The sequence below is a fragment of the Aythya marila genome (assembly GCF_965140915.1).
Source record: "Aythya marila genome assembly, chromosome: 17".
Lineage (NCBI taxonomy): Eukaryota > Metazoa > Chordata > Aves > Anseriformes > Anatidae > Aythya > Aythya marila.
The window spans coordinates 8,931,117-8,950,941 of NC_139058.1; the positions used below are offsets into that span (position 1 = coordinate 8,931,117).

Genomic DNA, 19,825 nt, shown 5'->3' on the forward strand with positions numbered 1-19,825 from the left:
TGTTTATATAGAGCATGAGCAATGTGGAAAACACTAGAAATTTTGCATCACTGGTTTGGTTTTGGACAGCATTGGAAATGGCAATGCAGCTGCTCACATCACGTCTCTGCATTAAGAGGTGTGCAATGACCATGAGGAGCCAACGCTTTGCACTTTAGTTTGGGAAGTGCCCACCTCTGGCATGTTTGCTGCTTGCTCCTCTAGTGTCACAGTTATGCGCTTAGCTGTCTGATTCTCCTTAATTTCACTTGGAAGTTGTAATTTTAATACAAAAACACAGTTCTTGAAACCAATCTTGTTAAACCACGAGACTATTTCCCCTCCCTTTTCTACCCTCAGCTTTCCCATCCCATCCCAACTCGTCCCATCCCCCATGCTCCCACCAACACATACCTCCTTCCCCTCCCTCTCACCCCGGTCACACAGCAAATATCCTGATGCTGCAGTTCCAAGCCATGTGTCCGCCCCAGCCTATGCAATCCAATGGTCTCTGACCAAGTCCCTTTGTTCAGATGTTAATACAAAACACACAATAGGAAAAAAACAAAACAAAAGGAGCCAGACACAAGAGGGAGACACACTGCCGGGCTCCAGCTCTGGCCTCTGAGCCCTTCAGCTAAGCTCCACAACAGCTAGGCTCTTGGGGTACCTCCTTTCACACTCAAAACTGCAGGTCACAAGCCTTCCAAGGTGCCTAGGAAAAGGAAGAAAGGAAGTAAACTACAAGCCTGTTTCTGTTTTAGGTTTCCCCCCACATCACTTTCCCTCAACCCAATGGCTTCTGGAGGATATTCTTGACTCCGACAGGTCTTTTCCTGCCTTCCAGTGAGACCCTGCCTGGGGACCAGGTTCACTGTAAGTCACTGGTTCCTCTCTGTAACGTGGGCGATGGGTTTGGCAGTGAGGGGAGGGAGTGGAGCACGTTGTGGGGACCGACAGGCTTTTGTCTCACAGCAAGTTGGGGGGAGATGCCAGGGAAGGTGAGAGAAAAGCGCCAAAGGAAGCCGGTAAAGCTGGCCCTCTGCTCGGTGTTTGTACTCAGAATTTCTCCTTGGGGCGGCTTCAGTGTGCCAGCGCCGGCCTGTTGTCCAGTCACCTCTCGCAGCCCTGCTGAGGGAAAGCACGTGGCGGGGTGCTTCCTGCTGCTTCATCCTCCAGCTGGCTGCCTTCCTGCCCGCTGGAGATCTCTGAGTCGCAGTCGAGCGCCTCGTAGATGGTAGGCAGCGTGGTCTGCTGGCTGAGGCGCTTGCGCAGGCCCACAAGCAAGGGCTGCGGCATGGAGGAGACATCCACGTTGTTGCCGAGGTCTACCCAGGCCAGGCAAGGGAACTTGTTCATGTCCTTCATGGTGTCAGTCAGCTCCTTCATGGTCGCCCGTGTCAGTCGGTTGCCATTGAGGGAAAGGTGAGTGAGCTTGGGCAGCGCCCAGAGGAAGGGCAGCAGCAGGCGCACCATGTCATCATTCAGCTCGGTGAAGCTCAGGTCCACGGAGGTGAGGTGGTCCCCGTTGTTCTGCAGGTAGTAGGCCATGCGGTGGACATCCCGCATGGTCAGGGGGATCCCAGACAGATCCATCGAGTCCTGGCTCACTTTCTTCTGCAGGCTGGTCTTCAGGCTGATGGTGGAAAGGGACAGAGAGAGATTGTTTAGGGTATACACTTGGAGCAGGGGAGGGCTCATGAGGAACTTGGGCTAGAACATTCAGCAAAAGGCTAATGGAGCTTGTCTGGGAAATGGGCACAAGGTCTGCACCATGCCTCTGGGCAGATTGTGTCCTGGGGCTTTTCTGTGTGTTCTCAGCACTTGTACATGAACTTTGCAAGAACTGGCTAACCCCGTGTTGCTAAGCTCTCTTCCACTAGCACATTTCAAAGGGTTTGTCTGTATGTGCACGTACAGACATTCAGTGCTGCGTGGTCAGCAGAAGTAACCATGGCAAGCAAACTTTCCAAATGCACCGGTTTGCACTGTGTGGGGGCTGTTTCTGTGCCACCTCTCCAGGTGAACGGCAAGGTCTGTTGCAAACAGATTTTTCTGCAGAAGTAAAGCAGTGTTAAAAGGCTGAGAAAAGGATATTTTGTCAAGAAAACAGTCTATAGGCAAACTGCTCTTCAGGAATGGATTTACCACATCCCTGTAAGAGCCTTCCCCAGTGTCCCTCAAGTGGTAAGCAGCACCAGTGACTGCTAATTTAGGTCCCTGTGGTCAACAGATTATCTGGGATCTGCTGCAGCTGTGAGGAGGTGGGGAGGGCATAAGGGCTCTAAAAGAAATCTACAGTGAGTTGGTTTTAGCTGTGGTTCTTGCTATCTGCCTGGCAAGTGGAAGGAGGAGGAGGAGGAGAAGGAAGTAGGCTGCACAGCAAGTAGAGGTGTGCTGTAGGGCTGTTGGATTTGCAAAATGAGTGGGACATGGAGCTCTGCGATGGACTGCAGGTCTGTGAGAGTGCTGTGAGAAGTGGGAGCTGTGGGGCTCTAGGAGGTTGGAGGGGGGATGTTGCAGGACTGAGTAAAAGTGTGTGCTAGTGTCATGTCTGAGAAACTAATTCTTCTATGTAAATAACACCAGCCTTGCTGTCCTTCCAGTTTGTATCAGTCATAAGGGTTTGGGAGCTCTACTAGGATCCCCGCTGGTGTCTTTAGTCACATTCTTTGGGGGTGTAAATGTGCCTTGTTGGGGTTGGGAGGAGCAGGGTGGGCTAGGAATTAACCACCAATTTGAAGGTGCCCACTCTTCCTATCTGGCTCTCTGTAGTGTCCTGCATGGCTGCGGCACAGCCAGGCCCTGAGAGCAGCGGGTGCGTGGGGACATGCAATTTCCTTGGAGAAGGTTGCAACACCACAGGAGCTACCATGGCAGGTGAGAATGACCCCGCGAGCTTTAGTGTTGCCAGGCCCTTCTGCAGTTGTGGGGAGGATGCGATGCTGCCTCTAAAGCTTTGCTTTATGTGCCTAGTAATGGCATCCCAGAAACTTCTGCCCCTAATACTCCCTGTGGGTGTCTGATAACACAGGTGAATAAATGTGCTTCAGTGTATGCATCAACCCTTCATGGATGCATTTGATGCTGATATGCTTGCAGCTGTGCTTCCTTGAAGGAGTGTGAGGTGGAAGTGACCTTGCAGTCTGCCCTGGATGTGCTCTAGCCCCCACATTCCTCCCGTGGTATTGGCAGCACTTTGTTCTGGCTATTTCTATATGTGCTTGTGGGTCCTGAGTGAATTCATTGTGCAGGGCTGAGGCTGTACCTGCAAACAGGCACATAAGCTAACGAGCTCTCATGGTAGAACGTGCTAACAGCATGGAGTAACTTACATTCAGACCTGGAGGATTGAAAGAGTCTTACACATCACTTATCAAATGCCTACATTTTACATGACCCAGACCACTTCCTCGGTCAGTCACAGGAGGGACAAGGAGGGCAGTGCTCAGCCATGCTGCCAAACAGCAGAGACTGATGCAGTGGGGAGTTAAAATTGGTCCGAGAGAACACAAGTGATTTCTCCAAAGGGCCTTTGTTTCAGAGCAGTACTTGGTATCTCTGATACCAGAGTCCCTGAGACAGGGCTGCAAAGAGTTAATCACCTGCTTTGCTCACAGCAGCAGTGGAAGCTGTGAACTGTGCATGCTGCAGTCTGGATGGTGCTGGGTTAGCCTCCTGTTTCTGGGTAATCCAAGGGATGCTTGAGAGCAGCCCAGGCTGCGTGGGGGCTGTATTCCTATGTCTCACCTGGAAAAACAGTTTGTGCCTTTTTTTTTTTTTTTTTTTTTTTGTATGGTTTGTCACCAGTCCCTGGCAGTGGTGTAGCACAAAGTACCACTGGCTGGTATAAGAGACAAGATAGAAGTCCTCTCTGGCCTCAGTATTGGTTTGGATTAAGGCTTTGTTGGTGTGTGTGTAGGGAGAATAGAGGACAAACAAGGTTAGAAGCAAGCTTGTAATTACTTCAGCATCTGTTTTGTGCAAGCAGAACCTGGGCCTCCTGAAAACTATCTTCACCAGTGCTCTCAACCCATGGCAGATCCTGGAGGGGGAGACAGACAGGACACAAAGAGAAGGACCTCCTCACCCCAAGCCTTGTCTGTGCAAAGCCTCACCTGACCTTTCTGTTGGACAGCTACAAGGGATGAGCTTTAGTGCTACCACAGCTTGGTACAGGGATGGAAAGCAGGCTGGAGGGGGGGGATTGCAGGTCTTGTCTGCAGTTGGCACCACTCCCTCTGGCAGGCCTCAGCCAGGTGCCATTCCTCCTGCTCTATCTGCAGGAACAGCTTTCCAAAGAGGGGGCGAGTTTGAATGGCTCTTGATCTCTTTAGGGTGACTTGGATCTGAGTGCAGGCAGTGATAAGTGGGGGGAAATGTCAGAAGGACAAAAGTGATGTGCTTGTCTCGCTGCCCGTTAAGCTTCCCCTCCTGCTGACTGCTGTGCAGGGACTGCAGTAATAAGTCATGGATTGTGCTTGACCAGAGTAAGTACCTTCTGCTGATCTCCCGAGCAGGAAGCCAGTACCCAAAGGAAGCCTCAGTCAAGCAGACAAATCATTGTCCTGTAATTGATTCTCCAGGCTGGACTGCTCCTGGCTGAATGTGCTTAAACTGTCCTGTGCAGTGCCAGGGCCCTCCTTCCTTTGCTGGCTTTTTCTTGTTGTTTTTTCTCCTCTCTCTCTGTTTTTGCTGTTTCCTTTTGCCCTCATTTCTCTACCTGCAGGGGTGACTCTGAACCTCCTGTCTCAGTTCCAGAGGTTTTCTCTTGCCTGTAGAAATGCCTCTAGCTGGAAAATACTGGGAGAAGCCTTGCCCTGGCTGACGATAGCCCCTAATGCTGCAGCAGCCCCTTGGCTCTCTGGCAGGTGAAGAAGCATCAGACATGCTGGGATTCCTGGCAATTCTCCTTGCCTGCTTGGTGTTCCTGTATGGCTGCATGAGGTGCACCTAAATGCCATCGCTGGGGCAGGGCACAGCATAGCTGACCGCTCCTCTTGCTTCAGAGGGAAATATGTCCCTTGGCCAGAGAAGTGGCAGGGAGATGTCTGTAAGTGCTTTACTTTGAATTATTTGACATCTGGTAATTTTGGAACTTTGAGTTCTAGGACTGTTGGAGCAGAGGGGAGGATGAGACCCCAGGCTCTCAGGCATCTGTGCAGCAGCTGAGCAAATGCCAGGTTTATTTCCACGGAAGTGGATTGCCTATTATCCCCTAATTTCTGCAAGTAAAATAGGCTTAAAGACTGCTTTAATTGAAGAAGCTTTCTTCTTTGTGTGAGACAAAACAGCTACTTAGTGACATGGCTCTTGATGCACATGGGACTTGTAGGCAGAGGACTGCGAAGCACTGGAGGCTGCATTAACCTTGTGCTGCTGCAACTGGTGCTGCGTGTGATTTTCTAATTGCCAGGATTTGCAGCTAGCAAGGATCTGGACCCTGGATGCAGTGAAGCAGGTGGTGTTTGTATTCTCTGCAGCAAATTGAGAGAGGAAACTCTCCATTGCTGGAGGAACAGCTTCAAGTGAGAAATGCAGCTTCCCTGTGAAACTGAACAAGAAGCAAAGGCGATCAGCAGCCAGACCCTGCTGCGTGCCTGGAGCTGGATGCAGCCTCCAGTGGGGCACAGTGCCTGCCCTCCTGCCATCTGAAGAGATCAGTGCCCTTCAGCTTCTTCCTCATCAGCTAAATTCTTTGGTGGCTGTAGCAGCTCTCACCAGTGCAATGACCAGGACCGGCAGCAGTCACAGCAGTGCTTGGCCTCCTCTTGATGTTGTGGGGTTTGAAGGAATTTGTTCAGCGCAAGTGTTCAGGGTCCTGCAGGTGCCTCATTGCCCTGTCTCCGAGCTACGGAAGGAATCTGGGAGGAGAGGTGGCTAATTAGCCATGAGTCAGGTGTTTCTTGGCTGTTCTGCCTAACAGAGCCTAACAGCAGGTGTATCTGGATGGCTGCTCTGCTTTAAGCAGCAGTTTAGAGGATGGACTCTGGGCTTTTTAATTATCTACTTAGCATAATCTGTTTGCCTTTGCTTCCCGGTGGCACGGGGTGCTGCTTTGAAGAGCTGGCTTTAGCTGCCTCTGATGAGACAAAGGAACGAGAAGCCTCAAAAGCGCTGACCTAGGCTAACCCAGCCCAAGCTGTTCTGAGGCTGGGCCCAGCACGTCTGCAAAGATGGAAGCTGTGCACAAACAGGCTGCTTCCATGAGGAGTCCCTCAAGTCACGTCTCCACCCTTGCACCCATGCTCTTTTGATCAGCTGGGGGCAGGTTCCTCCCTGGCGAGAGAAGGGAACACAAAGGCAGCCTTCTTCCTGCCACCCTCCCTCTGTGACTTGGGAAGGATGTGGATTATCCACAGGTGATGATGCAGCTGAGCACCTCTCCTCCTCCCAGCTCCGTCAAACATTGGCCTGTGCAAGAGCCATGAAGGCATAAGGTCCCCGCTGCCACCCAGCCTGCATCCTTTCATTCCCTGCTTATCTTTCCACCCATGTCCTGCTTCTCCTGCCTGTTGGTCTTGGATTTTTCCTTCTGATCTCTAACAAGGCAGTGTTGAGGTGTTGGCTGCCCCCTTCCATCACTAACAGCCTTTCCAGGTGTACCTGTCTCCCAGTGCTGCTGGGAACCTTGGTCGCGGGTAGGGGCTGGGTCTCAGCACTGTAAGCTGAGGGATCAGCTGCTGTCTCTCCACAGCTTATTCACCAGTTTGTGTCTGTCGGATGTCTCTGTGAGCAGCAGCTTCTCAAAAAATGTTGTGTGAGGCAGTTCCTGTACTCACATCTGACTCTTACCATGTGACTTTAGTTAATTGGGTGGTATTCTCTAACTTGGCTTCCCGTCTCTAAAGCAGGAATGGTGGTGGCTATTTACTCTGTTGCATAAGGGTGAAATGGAAGCTCTGCTTAGTATTCATCTCAGGCAATGTGAAAGCTGAGATCTAATCTGCCAGAGCTGTCATCCATGGCCCTGAGTGATGTTTTCAAGAGTGGAAAAAAAAAAGACCCAAAGCCCTTTCGAGCTGCTTCCCTGCAGTCTTCTAGACACAAATGCTTTCATTGCATTTTTAAAGTGCATCTAATGCCGCAATGTCTGGGCAGCGCACGTCAATAAATAAGCAACAGAGCAACGAGCCCAGAAGGAACACTTGGTTCCCCACCCAGCTTCACATTAGCCAAGGTGTTTCGAAATGAAGCTCACTCGGGCAGACGAACAAAAACCGTGGTGCAACGTCTGACAAGGAAAGCCCAGATGTATGCAGTGTGCGTTACTGACTCCATGCACACGGCTGCCTTTGTTCTTCCAGAACAGGTTACTGTGTGGGATTTTTTTTTTTTCTCTGCACCAGGAACACCCTGCTTGCAAAGATCAGTCTGTTTGCTGCCTGCGTGTTCTATGGGTTCAGACTTGATCCATTGAAAGGATCCTAAAGAAAGGAGGGCACTGAGCAGCCAGCTCTTGGGGCAATGCAAGTGGAAGCTGCATAAAGTTCCCTGACCTAGCTTTGCCAAGACAGCTCAGTTGTAACCCACAGCTTCCACACTGTGGGCACATAGGCTGTGCTCCAGCTCTCCAGTCAAAGGTGACATTCACCTGATACCCTTCTACCTCTCCCCTCTGAACTGTAGTCCAGCATGGTTTTGGCCTTGAGAAGTAATGAGCCCTCTGGTTCCAGCCCTGTTCTGGAAGAGAACATGCAGTCCTCCCGCAATGCTGAACTAAGGAAACCTTGAGATATCTGAAAACAACATTTAGTAATATCTAAAAGTTCTGCATCTGTCAACATGTCACAGAAGTGGTCTTGATAGCCTAAAAAGCCTATGTCCACAGGGAGAAGCATTTCTTAACCCATTACTCTTTACACAATAAACATCGATTTAATTAGAAGCTGGAGTTAAACAACACCATTGGATGTGTTCATCTCGTTAAGGGTGAATAATCTATACAACTGTGAAACAGTCCTAGAACTGAAGTCCCATTAGGATGTAAGAGACTGACAATTGTGCGGTAAGGTCATGCTGGTTCCTGCTGAGAAAACGTTATCCTCGGGCTTTTAATTTTAAATCCTCTACAAATACAAGCTCTACTTCTCTGTTTGCTTAGGCAGCCTACCCAAGTAGCTGCAAGGTGGGGTGCAGGCTGTTGGCTGGAAGCTGCAGACCTGTGATGGGGTTTTGCAGGAAAGGAGAATGGAGCCCCTTGTTTTCAGTTTGGCAAACCCAGGCAGCTGAAAATAAGTCCCTTTGGCTGAAAGCACAGCTGGAACACTGCAAAGCCTCGATTGCACAAGGCACACAGTTACTGTCAAGAACCCTGCAGAGGTGGACCCATCTCCCTGCATCTGCAACAAGTTAATTGGAGAAACCAGAGACACCCTGGGCTGGATCTCCCCTCCCCACTCAGCTGCTGTTGCCTTCAGTCTGCTGCAATAAATTTTCTCTTTCCATGTCTCTCTATGGGTTCTGCTTCTGGCCTGGGGCCTTCAGCTGGTAAAAGCACGTGGGCTGGTGGCAACCCACAGTGGGCTGATTTCCTTCCTAGGCTCAGGGCCAGGGCCCCATGAGCGTTGCTCTGTTAGTAGCTCTTTGCAGCAATGGCTCTGCAGAGAAGGCACCCAGGGGAAACAGTAGCCATGGTGTCCTTCCCCTATAAGACACCTTGCACCTTGGCTGCATTTGTAGCCCTGGGCTAAATACATCAGTAGTAAAGGTGGTAAGAGAAGCAGTAGGACCTATGGCTTCAGTGGGGAGCAGGTTTGTGGTTAAGGGTGTCCAGAAGGACACGTGCTTGTCTGAAAGCTCTCATGGTGTTCTGCAAACTTCATCAATTTGTGAATGTTTGGTACCTGTTGGGGTTCTATGGCATGAATGGTATAAGACTGATCCTGCTTGGTAGAAGCCTGATGGGTCCTTAATGGAGCTTACAGTTCCAGCTGTGCTGGGATTGCTGTGTATCAAAGCACGAGTGCTTGAAGAAATTCATCTTATCCTTTCTTCTTCATCAGTTCATGGGTGGCTCAGGTTTGTACTTCCTGAGGGTTTGGGGTTCCACTGAGAGTGGATGGGGACGTGACTCGTTTGTTCCTGACCTGCAGGTTTGTTGCTTGGCCATGGGGTGAACACCTGTGTGATCTGGCTGTAGGGGTGCGGGTGCTTTCCACCTCCCACACCACATCTCCATAACAGCTCCAATGTAATTAATGCCTGGCAGATGCTCGCAGCTGTCTGTGTACTGGACTTGTTAATTATCTTCTGGACCCATCTGGCGTGCTGCCAGAAAGCAGAAATCACATTTCAGAAGAGAACAAGTGTACCAGCTCCACGAAAGCCAGAAGCCAAAGCTCAGGAGACCACAAAATTCAGTTTCTGAATATGGTTTGCATGCACTGATTCCTTTCAACTGTCCCAGGTCCCCAATAAATTTTAGAAATGCCTTCAGAAGGATTGCTGCTACACATACACTTTTTAAAGGACCTTGAGGGCAGGAAGGGTACAAGCCAAGGGCATGGGTTCAGACACATCACAGTGAAGTGCTCCCACTAGCCGATGGCAGGAAGTGGAGGATTCTGATCTGTTAAGAACAGCCCTGCTGGACAAAATTAGGCCCTGATGCCTCCAAGTGAAGCAGCTATTTCTTGCTTTCCTGCTACTGGCAACATCCATTTACTTGCAGCAGCCAAAGATGCCAACTCTGCAGGTACTTTTTGCCGCAAACTGCAAACCAGTTCCTCTCCAGTTTTCAAAGAGGAAGTGCTGCTGTTTAATATTTAATCAAAATTATTTTGTGCCTTATGTAACACCTTGCAGCTGGGTCTGGCTGCCAGGCGGGGCCACCCATTTTAGACCTATATTCCCCTCCATCACACATTGCCTTGCTGCCTTCTCCCTGCTCGTACTCGCAGATGCTCTGTACCCAGCCAATACTTGGGGTATTACCTGACCCCTCTGTGTGGGGTCTGGGCTCTTTCTCTGGCCCCAGACCTGCTCTGTGTCGCTACTGGGTGAGTGCACAGGCGTGATGCTCTTGCTGACGGATGGCAGGCTGGGTGCAAGCTGCTGCTCTGCAGTTTCTGGTACCCTGGGACTGACTGATGGCTCCGTGCCTTTGATCCCACCTGCAGACTGCACTAACCGGCCTGCCCCAGGGGGTGCTGGAGAAGAGTGCATTAAGAGTCACAGAGCGTGCAGATCTGGTGGCAAAGGGGATGGGAGGGGGGCTACAGATATGAGGTAGATAGCCTGGAAATTGTAGTGGCAGCAAACCAATAGGCTTCTATTCCCTAAGGCATGCTGGGGATCTACTTCTGAGTAAGAACAAAAGGTGCTATGGAAATATCAATTCTCATGGGGAATTCTAAGTTGCTGGTACATCCATCAAAGACAATGAGAGTCTCAAGAAAAGCCAAGACCAGGCACTGCCATTTTTATCTTTTTGCCCAACCCTACATTCATTTCTGAGAGGCTAATGGGGCTCTTCTTGTAGTTGCTTCTCCCTTTCCTTCAGCACTGGAGATCTGTGTCATAGAAAGATGCTTTGCTCGAAGAAAATGAGAGAAGGGGTGGGTTTAAAAGAAGAGGTGGGTTTAAAAGAAGTAGGGACTGCTCTTTACCTGGTTAGAAAAACCAGCAAGTATCGGGGGAGAACAAGTATGGCTCTTTGAATGTGTTTGTAGTAACAGAAAGCAGCTGCCATGGGGGAGCTGTCAGTGGCCAAGCGCTTTGAGTTGTGTTCCCTGTGTGTGAGGCCCTGCATCACCGTGGGTCCTGAAGGAGCTGTGGGAGGCAAGCAAGGACGGCCACCTCTCTGCCAGCCATCGCAGAGTGCTCCCTGCGGAGTGGCACGCTCAGCTTGTGGCATTGCCTTTTATCGGGAGACCCTTCCTGCAGACAGGGAATGCTGTACGGGGATGAACAAGGACAAAGTGGGGCACAGATCCGGGGCTGGCTGAGCTCAGCGGAGCACAGGGTGGCTGGCAGGGCTGCCAGCTTTGGCCGTGCTCCTTGGGCCACGCACCCTGCAGGCCCTGCTGGGAGGGCTGGCTGCTGCAGTACCACGAAGGCAGTGGGATTGAAAAGGAGCAAAGAGCAAACCAGGCCAGGGAGAGGAGTTCTGGCACTGACACCGCACCATTTGGCTGTGTTTCTTTTAAGAGGCTGAGCAGAGGTTGCCATGCAGGTTCTCAACCCTGCCTTTCTCCAAGATGGGCAGCAGGGGCAGACCTGGATGATGCTTGGCTGCAGCACGGTTTCTTCTGGCAGACCCCGCTCTGTGCCCGTCCCTGCTGTCCCCAGCCAGGCCACTTACCACACTTGGGACTTCCTCCGGGGCATGCCGTGCCGGTGCCATTTCGAGTGCGGGGTTAGGTGGTAAATCAGCTGCCTGCAGATCCTGTCTGAGGATTTCCAGGGGTCGTATTCCTGAAAGCAGAGGGACAGCTTAGTCTCTGCGTGTGGTGCTGCATAACAGGAGGCAAGGGGGAGGGCGGCAAAGGGACAAGGATGATAATGAAGGAGGGGAAGGAACAGGAGATGGAGAAGAGGATAAAAGAGGAAGGGTGACAAGGCCAGAGATGCCTCTGCGTGACATAGCATCCTCTCCTGGGATACCAGGAGCAGGAAGAACCTGAGCCCAGCCAGCCTGTTCCTGCCCTGACTAGGGACTGGGGCTGCGATTACACATCCTACTAGGGAACAGGTGGTGCGAGAGATGGGTCTGTGGCAGGGGGTCCTGCTCTAGGCCAGGCATCACGCTGTGTGACATGGTTAGAGCTTGCCTGGAAGGCAGGGGTGGCAGACAATGTGCAGGGGGCTCTGTGCAGGGCCCCTCTCTTCAAAAGAGCTCCATCTCTTCAAAAGAGCTGCCTCTCTTCAAAAGAGCTCCACTTTCATAAAAGCACAATGAGGAGGCAGCAGGAGTGTCTCGACTCCTCACTGTTGTATCCTCAGCAGCACCCATGTGCAGATGAGCCGCTGACTCATTGCGTTTACAGGACTGTGCTAAAGTTGTATCGATTACCTTGTCACCGTGCTTCCCAGACTTCAGCTGCATACTGTCTTTGGACTGCCCGTCTGCTCCCCTGATGTGGAAGCCCAGCAGCCAGCACCCCTGCCCCATCCCCCAGGTGCCTCTTGCTGGGAGAGATGTGCTCTGGGACAGCCCTGCTCCTCCTGCAGCAGCACCTGAACTCCTGGTCCCTCCAGCTGGGAGATGCTGGGACAAGGAACCAGCGAGGTCCCCAAATTACACCTCGTATCCTTGCAGTCCTGGATATTTGAGTTTGGGAGCTTCCCAACAGCAGTTCCCTCCAACCCCTGCAGTAACTCATCAGGCACCAAGGTGGCTGCTATTTTCCTGGTTTGATTTTTGCACACACTCCCTGTCTCCATGACTTTGAAAGCACCTCTTCCCCTGGCAAAGCAGAATGACAAACGGCAGCTGCTGAAGGCTGGGATTTCTGCCTCCTCTCTCATATTTTCCAAATGCTGACAGAGACCTGCATTCCCCTTCCTCAGCCCTCCAGCCATGGTGCAACGTGTGCGTTTAGGGACCTGATAGGTAAACACATAGTAAAGCTGTCAGGGAATACGCTAATTTATTCTTTATTGCAAGCTGTACTGTGGGCCAGCAGCTGCACGGTGACTTTTCCAAGCAGTCACTGAATCAGCCCAACATCCCAGGGACGCGCTGCCAGCATGTGGCCGTTCTGCTGTGCCAAGTCAGGAGGGATCCCAGCCTCGGTGCTCAGCACAGCACTGCTCCCTTGGGAACCCCACAGGGACTGGTCCATGCCTGGGATTAGATGCCCTGTTGCGGGCCACTTCTGTGCTGGCAAGGCTGGAACTGGCACCCTGGTGCCACCTCCATCAGCAAACCTTTCCAAGTGGGTGCACGTGCACACCAGGCTTCAGTACAGGAGCTGGCACAGTGCCCCGCAACTGTTTGTTGGCTCACAACTGAGAATTACCCTCCTGTTCCTTCCCGTGTCCTCGCTGATTTAATTTCCACTGACAGGCTGGGAATTGCACTCAGCTGCTTGCCTGTAATGCGGTTACAGCCACCAGGTGCTCAGCCAGGGGCGGAGAGGGGACGTGGTCTGCTGATGTGTGTGCTGGTGCTGGGGGGTGCTGAGTCTTTCCAGCCCCCCTAATTAAACTCCTGGTGGCTGCAAGGGGCACCTGAGGTGCTCGACAAATAGGAAAAATCTTATCTACACAATGGCATGTGCCACCCCCCACAAAGGGCACTGCACACTGCGAGGTTGGAGGTGGTCTGGATAAAACAACCCAGAACAGCTGGAGATGAGGCCAGTGAACTAAGGTTAATTGGTCCTATTGCTGCACCCTCTCCCCTCCGATTCCTTTTTAGGTGCTTGTAATATTTGGACAAAAATTAAAAAGAAAAATTTTCAGGCTGTGTTGCAGCCCAGTGATGAGGCTTAGAAAGCCACTGGGCATTCCCTAGGGCACCACTGTTTGCTCTGAGCTGCGTGTACTTAACGTCTCTCTTTGCATAAGCTCATTCTGTTGCCCTCCTTATAAAGCAAACCTGACACTTGCCAAGCCTGATGAGCTAATGGATGGTGTTAGTGGTGGCGAAGGGTAACCAGTAGATGCTGGCGTTGCTGTGGGACTGATACCTGTGAGGTTTGTCTGCACCCTGCCTTGCCTTTTCTGCTCTCTTCGTTCTCCGAAGTGCTGTGGCAGCAGTGCAGGGATCCTGCACACATAACATATTTGCTTTTTGAGCCCCGACTTGCACCCTTTACTCAGGTCTGGGGGGCTATGGCGAGGATGTATTGCTCCCCGGTAAGGGTTAGGGTAGTGTCATATGACAAAGTCTGAGAAGTGAGGTTCTGCTCCTCCTCCTAGTCACCAGCTTGGGCAGAGCTGCAGGGATCTCTGTTCCCCTCTGCAGCCCCATAGGCTCCCCAAAAGCTAGCTGTTTTGAACCTCAGGGACATGCCATTGAATATGCCACCACCATCTGCCTCCCCCTCATCGTTTATTTTTATTTGGCATGTACCCTGCCACCAAGTTTTCTGTTAGCAAGAAAAGTAAATTCCTGATTTCTGGGCTTGTAACCTCCTGCTCCCCCAATTGCATTCATGTTCTGAGGTAGTTTAAACCAATTTCTAGGAAATATGCACAAGAATATGTGCTATGACTCCAAGGGTGTATGCTGGCTGGCTCTGGAGGATTGCAGAGCACTACGCAGAATGAGCCACCCCATCTGGGCTTGTCCTGCATCGGTGCTACATTGCAAAGTGTCCATTGAGCTGAGGGGAGGGTTCACCTTTTTGGGACACTGAAGGTCTCTAGCAAGGCTCATCAGCAAGTCATGGGAGATGGGATCCACCAAGTTGAGGAAAGTCGCGTTTTTGTAGAGGACTTCATTGAGGAATGTTCCTTCCAGTCCCAGGTCCTATGAGAAAAACAGAAAGATATACGGGCTTCCTTGGAGCCATAACCATGAGGTATTTGAAACCAGAAAGTAAATCCCACGAGGTGCCAGCTGGTTACTCAGCACAGGAAACTATCTAGCAAAGGTGAAGCAGCTGTGCCTGACCCAGCATTGTGGTGATGGGGAGAGCTGCATGAGATTCAGCGTGAAGCTGAGTCAGTCAGCACAGGGACCGACCGCCTCGTTTCCACGTACCGCAGGAAGGTAAGAGCAGGATCATTTACAGGCTGGATGGAGCCCAGAGTGAATTCTCTCCAGAGAAACTCACAGTTTTGTCAGCCTCAGCGTGTGAATCTGTGGAAGGCGCCATGCAGAAGGGCTGGCTCCAAACCTGCTACACCAGTCTCAGCTTTTCTGGAAGAATCAAACATTTTCCACAGGTATCCAGATACTGCCATCTATCCTGGTCCTGTCCATCAGTACAAGTTGAGCTGAGGTTTGAAACTTTCAGTAAGCACTAAGCACTGGCAGTATTATTTTTTTTAGGGTGTAATGGTAAATTTATAGTTAACTCTGCAGGTCTGTTGTGGGGAGTCCTCTTTCCATCTTCCACAATGTGAGCTAAGGGAACAACTTACATCTATGGACCCCAAGGTACATGGCACCTCTGGGCATAGCAGAAGAAACCTCAGCATCTCTGGGAACAAGATGCCTCCCCAGGGGCCAGATGGGTGATACTGCAAAGAACTGCGCTGTTCTCTGCTAAGAGGAAAGCTAAAAACCTAATACAACACAAGTATTACAACTGGGAGATACCACACGGGAAAACAGCAGAGCATCTTGGAAAGAAAGACTGCAGAAACTTGCATGGAAATACCCTGAGGGTAGAAAAATACCCCAGCAGCAGAAAAGTAGAACAAAAAAGCTCCCTAACTGGGATGGTGCTGAGTTTGATTCCGTTGACAAGGAGGGCTCAGCTGAGGGAGGAAACAAGTCCTCTGCCCATTCTGCATGCTGCTGCCAGGAGAAATGAATAAGCAAATGGGTGCCCCATATGTTCACACTGCTCCACTGAATGTGTGCTTCAGGCACCACCCAGGGGAAGACGCACTGAGAGCTCTTACAAAAAGAGAGAGAAAGCTGGGTGTGCACGCGCACACAAATACATTACCAGCAGGGACAGAGCCACAGTTGGCAGAGGTGCTGGATCTTAACCCTAAGCAGCAACCAAAGCCAGTGCTGTATCCACTCTCTCCTGCTCTGGGTATGCTCAGACCAAATCAAGCAGAGAGCACAACAGAGACGGATCCTGACTGCAGATCTGACAGAGAAAGGGAGAATAAATCAAATGCTTTACAGCCCCACTGCTGTGTGTACACAGACGATACCCGCAAGCAACCAAGGAACCCAAGCAGTGGATCAATCCTGAAGGACAGACACAGCTGGATATGGGCCAGGAGTGTACCCAGGCGTCATGCCAATGTCTCCCTTAACCGTAAGGCTTCAGGGAAACGGAGCCTCCTACACAAAGTGTAACATGCATAGACGAAGAAAGCTGCCAAGAGGATGGCATGGCTGAGCATGCAGCAGTGGATGTCAGAACAGTAATTAAACTCCCCTAGTTGGAGCTATACCACTAAGTTGAATCTGCATTCCCATTATAAATCCTGCCTGCAAGGGTTTTATATAAAATATAGGTGTGGTTATTCACTTTGCACTGACAGTCCATAAATTCTTAGCCTAGGGCCATTTTTTAGTTCATCTTATTTGTATTCCTCCCTTGCACTCTCCCTCTCTTTCTTCCTCCTCTCCTCCCTCGTTCTTTCGAAAATGGGCCACCTAAAGGGTGGCTGCAGTTAGAAGAAAGCAGAATCAGAATATTATCAATCTGGGCAGTTCAGTTGGCTTTGTGCCATTATCTTCAAAATGACACTTGGCTGGTGTCTCAGCCCAGGGAAATCAGATTGTACCAGACTTTTTGCTGGTCTAAGTCTAACGTCTCCACTAGCTCAGCTGAGCAATGCCCACTCACATCAGCAGGAAAGCTGGCCTGTCTTTTGCAGGTGGATGTTTCTGGGACTAAGACCACATGCAATGGAGCTGTCAGAGTGCTGCTGTACAAAAGAAATGTGTATGAGTGTACACCTGCACTTTGCTGTTGTTCTCAGTGTGCAGTCTTCTAAAATAAAGAAATTATGCATCCCTGTTCAGTGGATCTGCTTACAGCTGGCTTTCTCTATTTAACTACACCCTCCTGATGTCCTAGGAACAATCTACAGCCCCTTGGGGTCTGTAGCCCCCAGGCTGAAAAGCACTGGCAGATCCACTTGCAGCCTGCAGGTCCGAGTCTGCTGGGAGCAGCAGCCGCCTTGCAGCAGGAAGCACTGAGCAGCAGCCCATGCCCCTCGGTCTGGCTGAGTGCATCTGCTCCATCAGGGAGGTTGCATTTCTGCCTCCAAGGTTGCTCTACCTTCCCTGGGGGTTGCAAACACCCCAGCCTAAGGCACAGTGACAAGGTATGGTGTTAAGTGTCCTCGCTGTCCACTGGAGTGAACGAGGTGTGTCTCTTTTTACAGGTAACAAACAGACCCTCAGCTGGGATGCCTTCGTCAGCGACTCCTGAGAGTGTGTTACTGCCAAGGTAAGCCAGTCTGCGTAAGGAACGCCATGCTGGGCACCAAGCTAAGGGCTGAATTTGCTTCAAGAGTGATGCAGTTTTGTAAAATGATGAAAGAGGCTGATCATGGTACGCTTTGAAGCTGGCATTGGACACATGAGGAGGACTGGTTGTGAGTGCCTGACCCCAGCCTGGCTGACGGTTGTGTTCAGTTGTTGAAAGGTGTAACACACCATAGCAGTGTAGCTCTCTGTCTCTGAAATCTTTGAGCACACCAAGAATGGGAGGTTCTGGGGGTGTTGGATGGGTTCTGCCTAACTTGGCAGAGGAAGGCTGCAGTGTGAGTACGGGATGCATGTCCCAGTGTGGTGGTGTGAGCAGATGACTGGGCGGTTGCTGTTTTGGCATGGACAGGCAGAGGTAGGGACCAGAAATAACAAGGAGAACTGCAAGGGCAGTGGGCAAAACATGCCCAGGACATGGCAATTCTCAGTGCGGACTTGGGAAGCCAGGCACCCAGCTGATCCCAAAAGGAACTGTCAGGCTGCATGGAAAGGAGGGCTTGGAAAGGACCCTCTGCTCCCAATGGCCCTGTGAGTCAGCATTCAAAGCCCGGCTGTTCCCAGATGGACCTTCTGGAGACCTCAGGGTCTGTGAGGGATTTCAGTGCTTCAGCCTCAAGGAGAGGCGCTGAGCATTATAGGAAATGACATTTTGTAATTCTGGCCTCTGGCAAACCCTGCAAAAGTCTGTTCATGTTATGTTGCCACACTTATGAAGTCAATGGCTGACTCTAACAGTGCTTTTCCAAAACAGCCGTTGAAATCTTATTCAGTCCTTGTCTGCCATACAAGCTTTTTGCTGAGGGTTTATCTACCCACATGTGTGCAAGAAGGGGTTTGTAGCGCTGGTAGTACTCCTCACGTGAGCTCTAGGGCAGTGGACATGAAAAGTAGTGATGTAATTTTAGGTCCTGTAAATTCTTAATCATAAAAATGCAACTTGCTGGTAGCGCACCGATCACCACTGTCAGGTGTGTTGCAAAACCTGGGGCTCTGGGAGCAGCCAGGGCTGTTCATGCAGCTCCCTGCGGCTGCTGCGCTCTCTGGTAGCAAGCCAGTCCCTGCTCCAAAGGGCTCGTGCCCAAAGGCTACTTGCCACTGTAGCAAGGCACTGGTTGTGGTCCCAAGATATGTACGTGTCACTAGATAATGAAGCAACGTGATAAGCTAAGAACTGATGCTGTTTAATGCCTGAGCTGGAGGGAGGATCTGTCCCCTCTGCTATTTATGACAGAGTTGCCTGCAATTTGGGGGAGCCGAGTTCGTCTGGAAGGCGACGGTAGCGCTGAGCAGCGGAGGAGCTGGCTCTGCTCCAGCAGCGGGGCTCTGTGCTCAGCATCACTTTGGCACCAGGCTGTCTGCACGCTGCCTTCTCTGTCCCCGAATGGCGGCAGACAGAAGCAAGCTCCCACTGATACACTGACCCCTTTCCCTCTCCTCCCAGCCCGGGCTGTCCCAGGCAGCCTCCCCAACACCGTCTTGGCTGCTCCGGGGGCCAGCTCGTGGCCAGCCTGCCTGGGCGGCGGTGGCAGTGGGGTGGCCGGCGGCTTTCCCCTGGGGGGCCGTCGAGGCTGGGTGCGGCTGCGGCTCGGGGACCCCTTTTCCTGGGGGCTGCGCAGCCCCGCTCCCGACCCCTGTTCCCGAGAGGGGGCGACTGCCGCCGGGCAGCACAAAGAGCCGCGCCCCGGGGGGCTGCGGACCCGCCCCGCCGGGCTGGGGAGGGGGCTCCGGCTGCTGCTCCCCCCCCGGCTGCTCCTGCCCGAGCATCCCCGGAGGTGGCGGCACGGCTCGGCTCGGCTCGGCATGGCTGTGCCCGGCCAGCCCAGCCCAGCCCAGCGCAGCCCAGCCCGCAGCGCTTACCTTCCTGAGCAGCCTGAGGATGTGCACGGCGTGCTCCCGCTTGTGCTCCCGGATGGTGGCTTGGATCTCCCGCAGCCACCCCACCCGCCGCACGTAGGGCGCCGGCGAGGCTTTCCGCAGCACCCCGGGCAGCCGCTGCGGGTGGAGGAGCAGGGACGAGAGATGGAAGTCGCCCCGGCCGCCCTCCGCTTTGCCGCCGTTGGCTTCCTCGCCGGCGGCTCCCTCCTCCTCCAGGCTGCTCTGCCGGCTCAGCCGGGAGCCCATGGCCGTGCTGCTCCGCTCCGGGCCGCCACCGGGCTCCGGGCACCGGGCTCCGGGCCGGGGGAGGTGCCCCGAGAGGCGGGGGGGGGTCGGGCTGCCCCTCCCGGCCGGCTCCGCCCCGGCTCCCCCCGCTCCCCGCCTGGCGGTTCCCGGCGCTCTCCGAGGACGGGCACCCGGGGGGGTTATTTGCCCGTGCCCCTGCGCTTGGCTTGCCTCTGCCTCTTCTCCCGGAGGCGCCTCCTCCTCTTCTCCTCCTCCTCCTCCGGGGCTTGTTCTGCCGGGGGGTCCTCGGTGGAGAAGACAAAGAGAGGAGCGGATGCCGGGACCGCTCCTTGCATCCAGGCGCTTGGGGGGGAGCTTTTATTCCCGAGCAAACTCAACGCTGCCAAAGGTTGTCGAGATTAACAGCGGTTCACAACGTGCCATCTGGCTGGCAGTGCTTACGTGGGCTGTGTTTTCTGTCAGCCTGTTGTTGGACCCAGAGGAGGTGTTTTTACCAAGCTAGAAAGTGGCAGGAATTTTGCCCACTACCAGTCGTCTGCAACTGATAGTACAATTCTGGCAACGTTCCTCACCTGCGGTGGGCAGAAGTGTTTTCCTCATACGCATCCCTCCCTCCCTGAGCAATGCACAGCAAGTGTAGTG

The 19,825-nt window shown here is 52.4% G+C and overlaps 1 protein-coding gene across 1 annotated transcript; it reads right to left on the reverse strand.

Annotated features, from left to right (window-relative positions):
* Positions 1 to 629: 629 nt before the first annotated feature.
* On the reverse strand, positions 630 to 19,513 carry LRRC75B (leucine rich repeat containing 75B). Its single transcript, XM_082774360.1, has 4 exons — positions 18,920 to 19,513; positions 14,273 to 14,401; positions 11,285 to 11,397; positions 630 to 1,615 (listed from the first exon to the last, which is right to left on the reverse strand). Exons 1-4 carry the CDS (start codon positions 19,181 to 19,183, stop codon positions 1,093 to 1,095), a joined length of 1,029 nt encoding a protein of 342 aa, XP_082630486.1. The 5' UTR covers positions 19,184 to 19,513; the 3' UTR covers positions 630 to 1,092.
* Positions 19,514 to 19,825: the final 312 nt, after the last annotated feature.

Coding starts and splice junctions, on each gene's coding strand:
- LRRC75B (XM_082774360.1), bottom strand. CDS start 19,183: ATGGGCTCCCGGCTGAGCCGGCAGAGCAGCCTGGAGGAGGAGGGAGCC. Junction 14,402..18,919: donor TCCTCAGGCTGCTCAGGAAG/GTAAGCGCTGCG, acceptor TTTTTCTCATAG/GACCTGGGACTGGAAGGAAC. Junction 1,616..11,284: donor CGGAGGAAGTCCCAAGTGTG/GTAAGTGGCCTG, acceptor TTCCACCATCAG/CCTGAAGACCAGCCTGCAGA.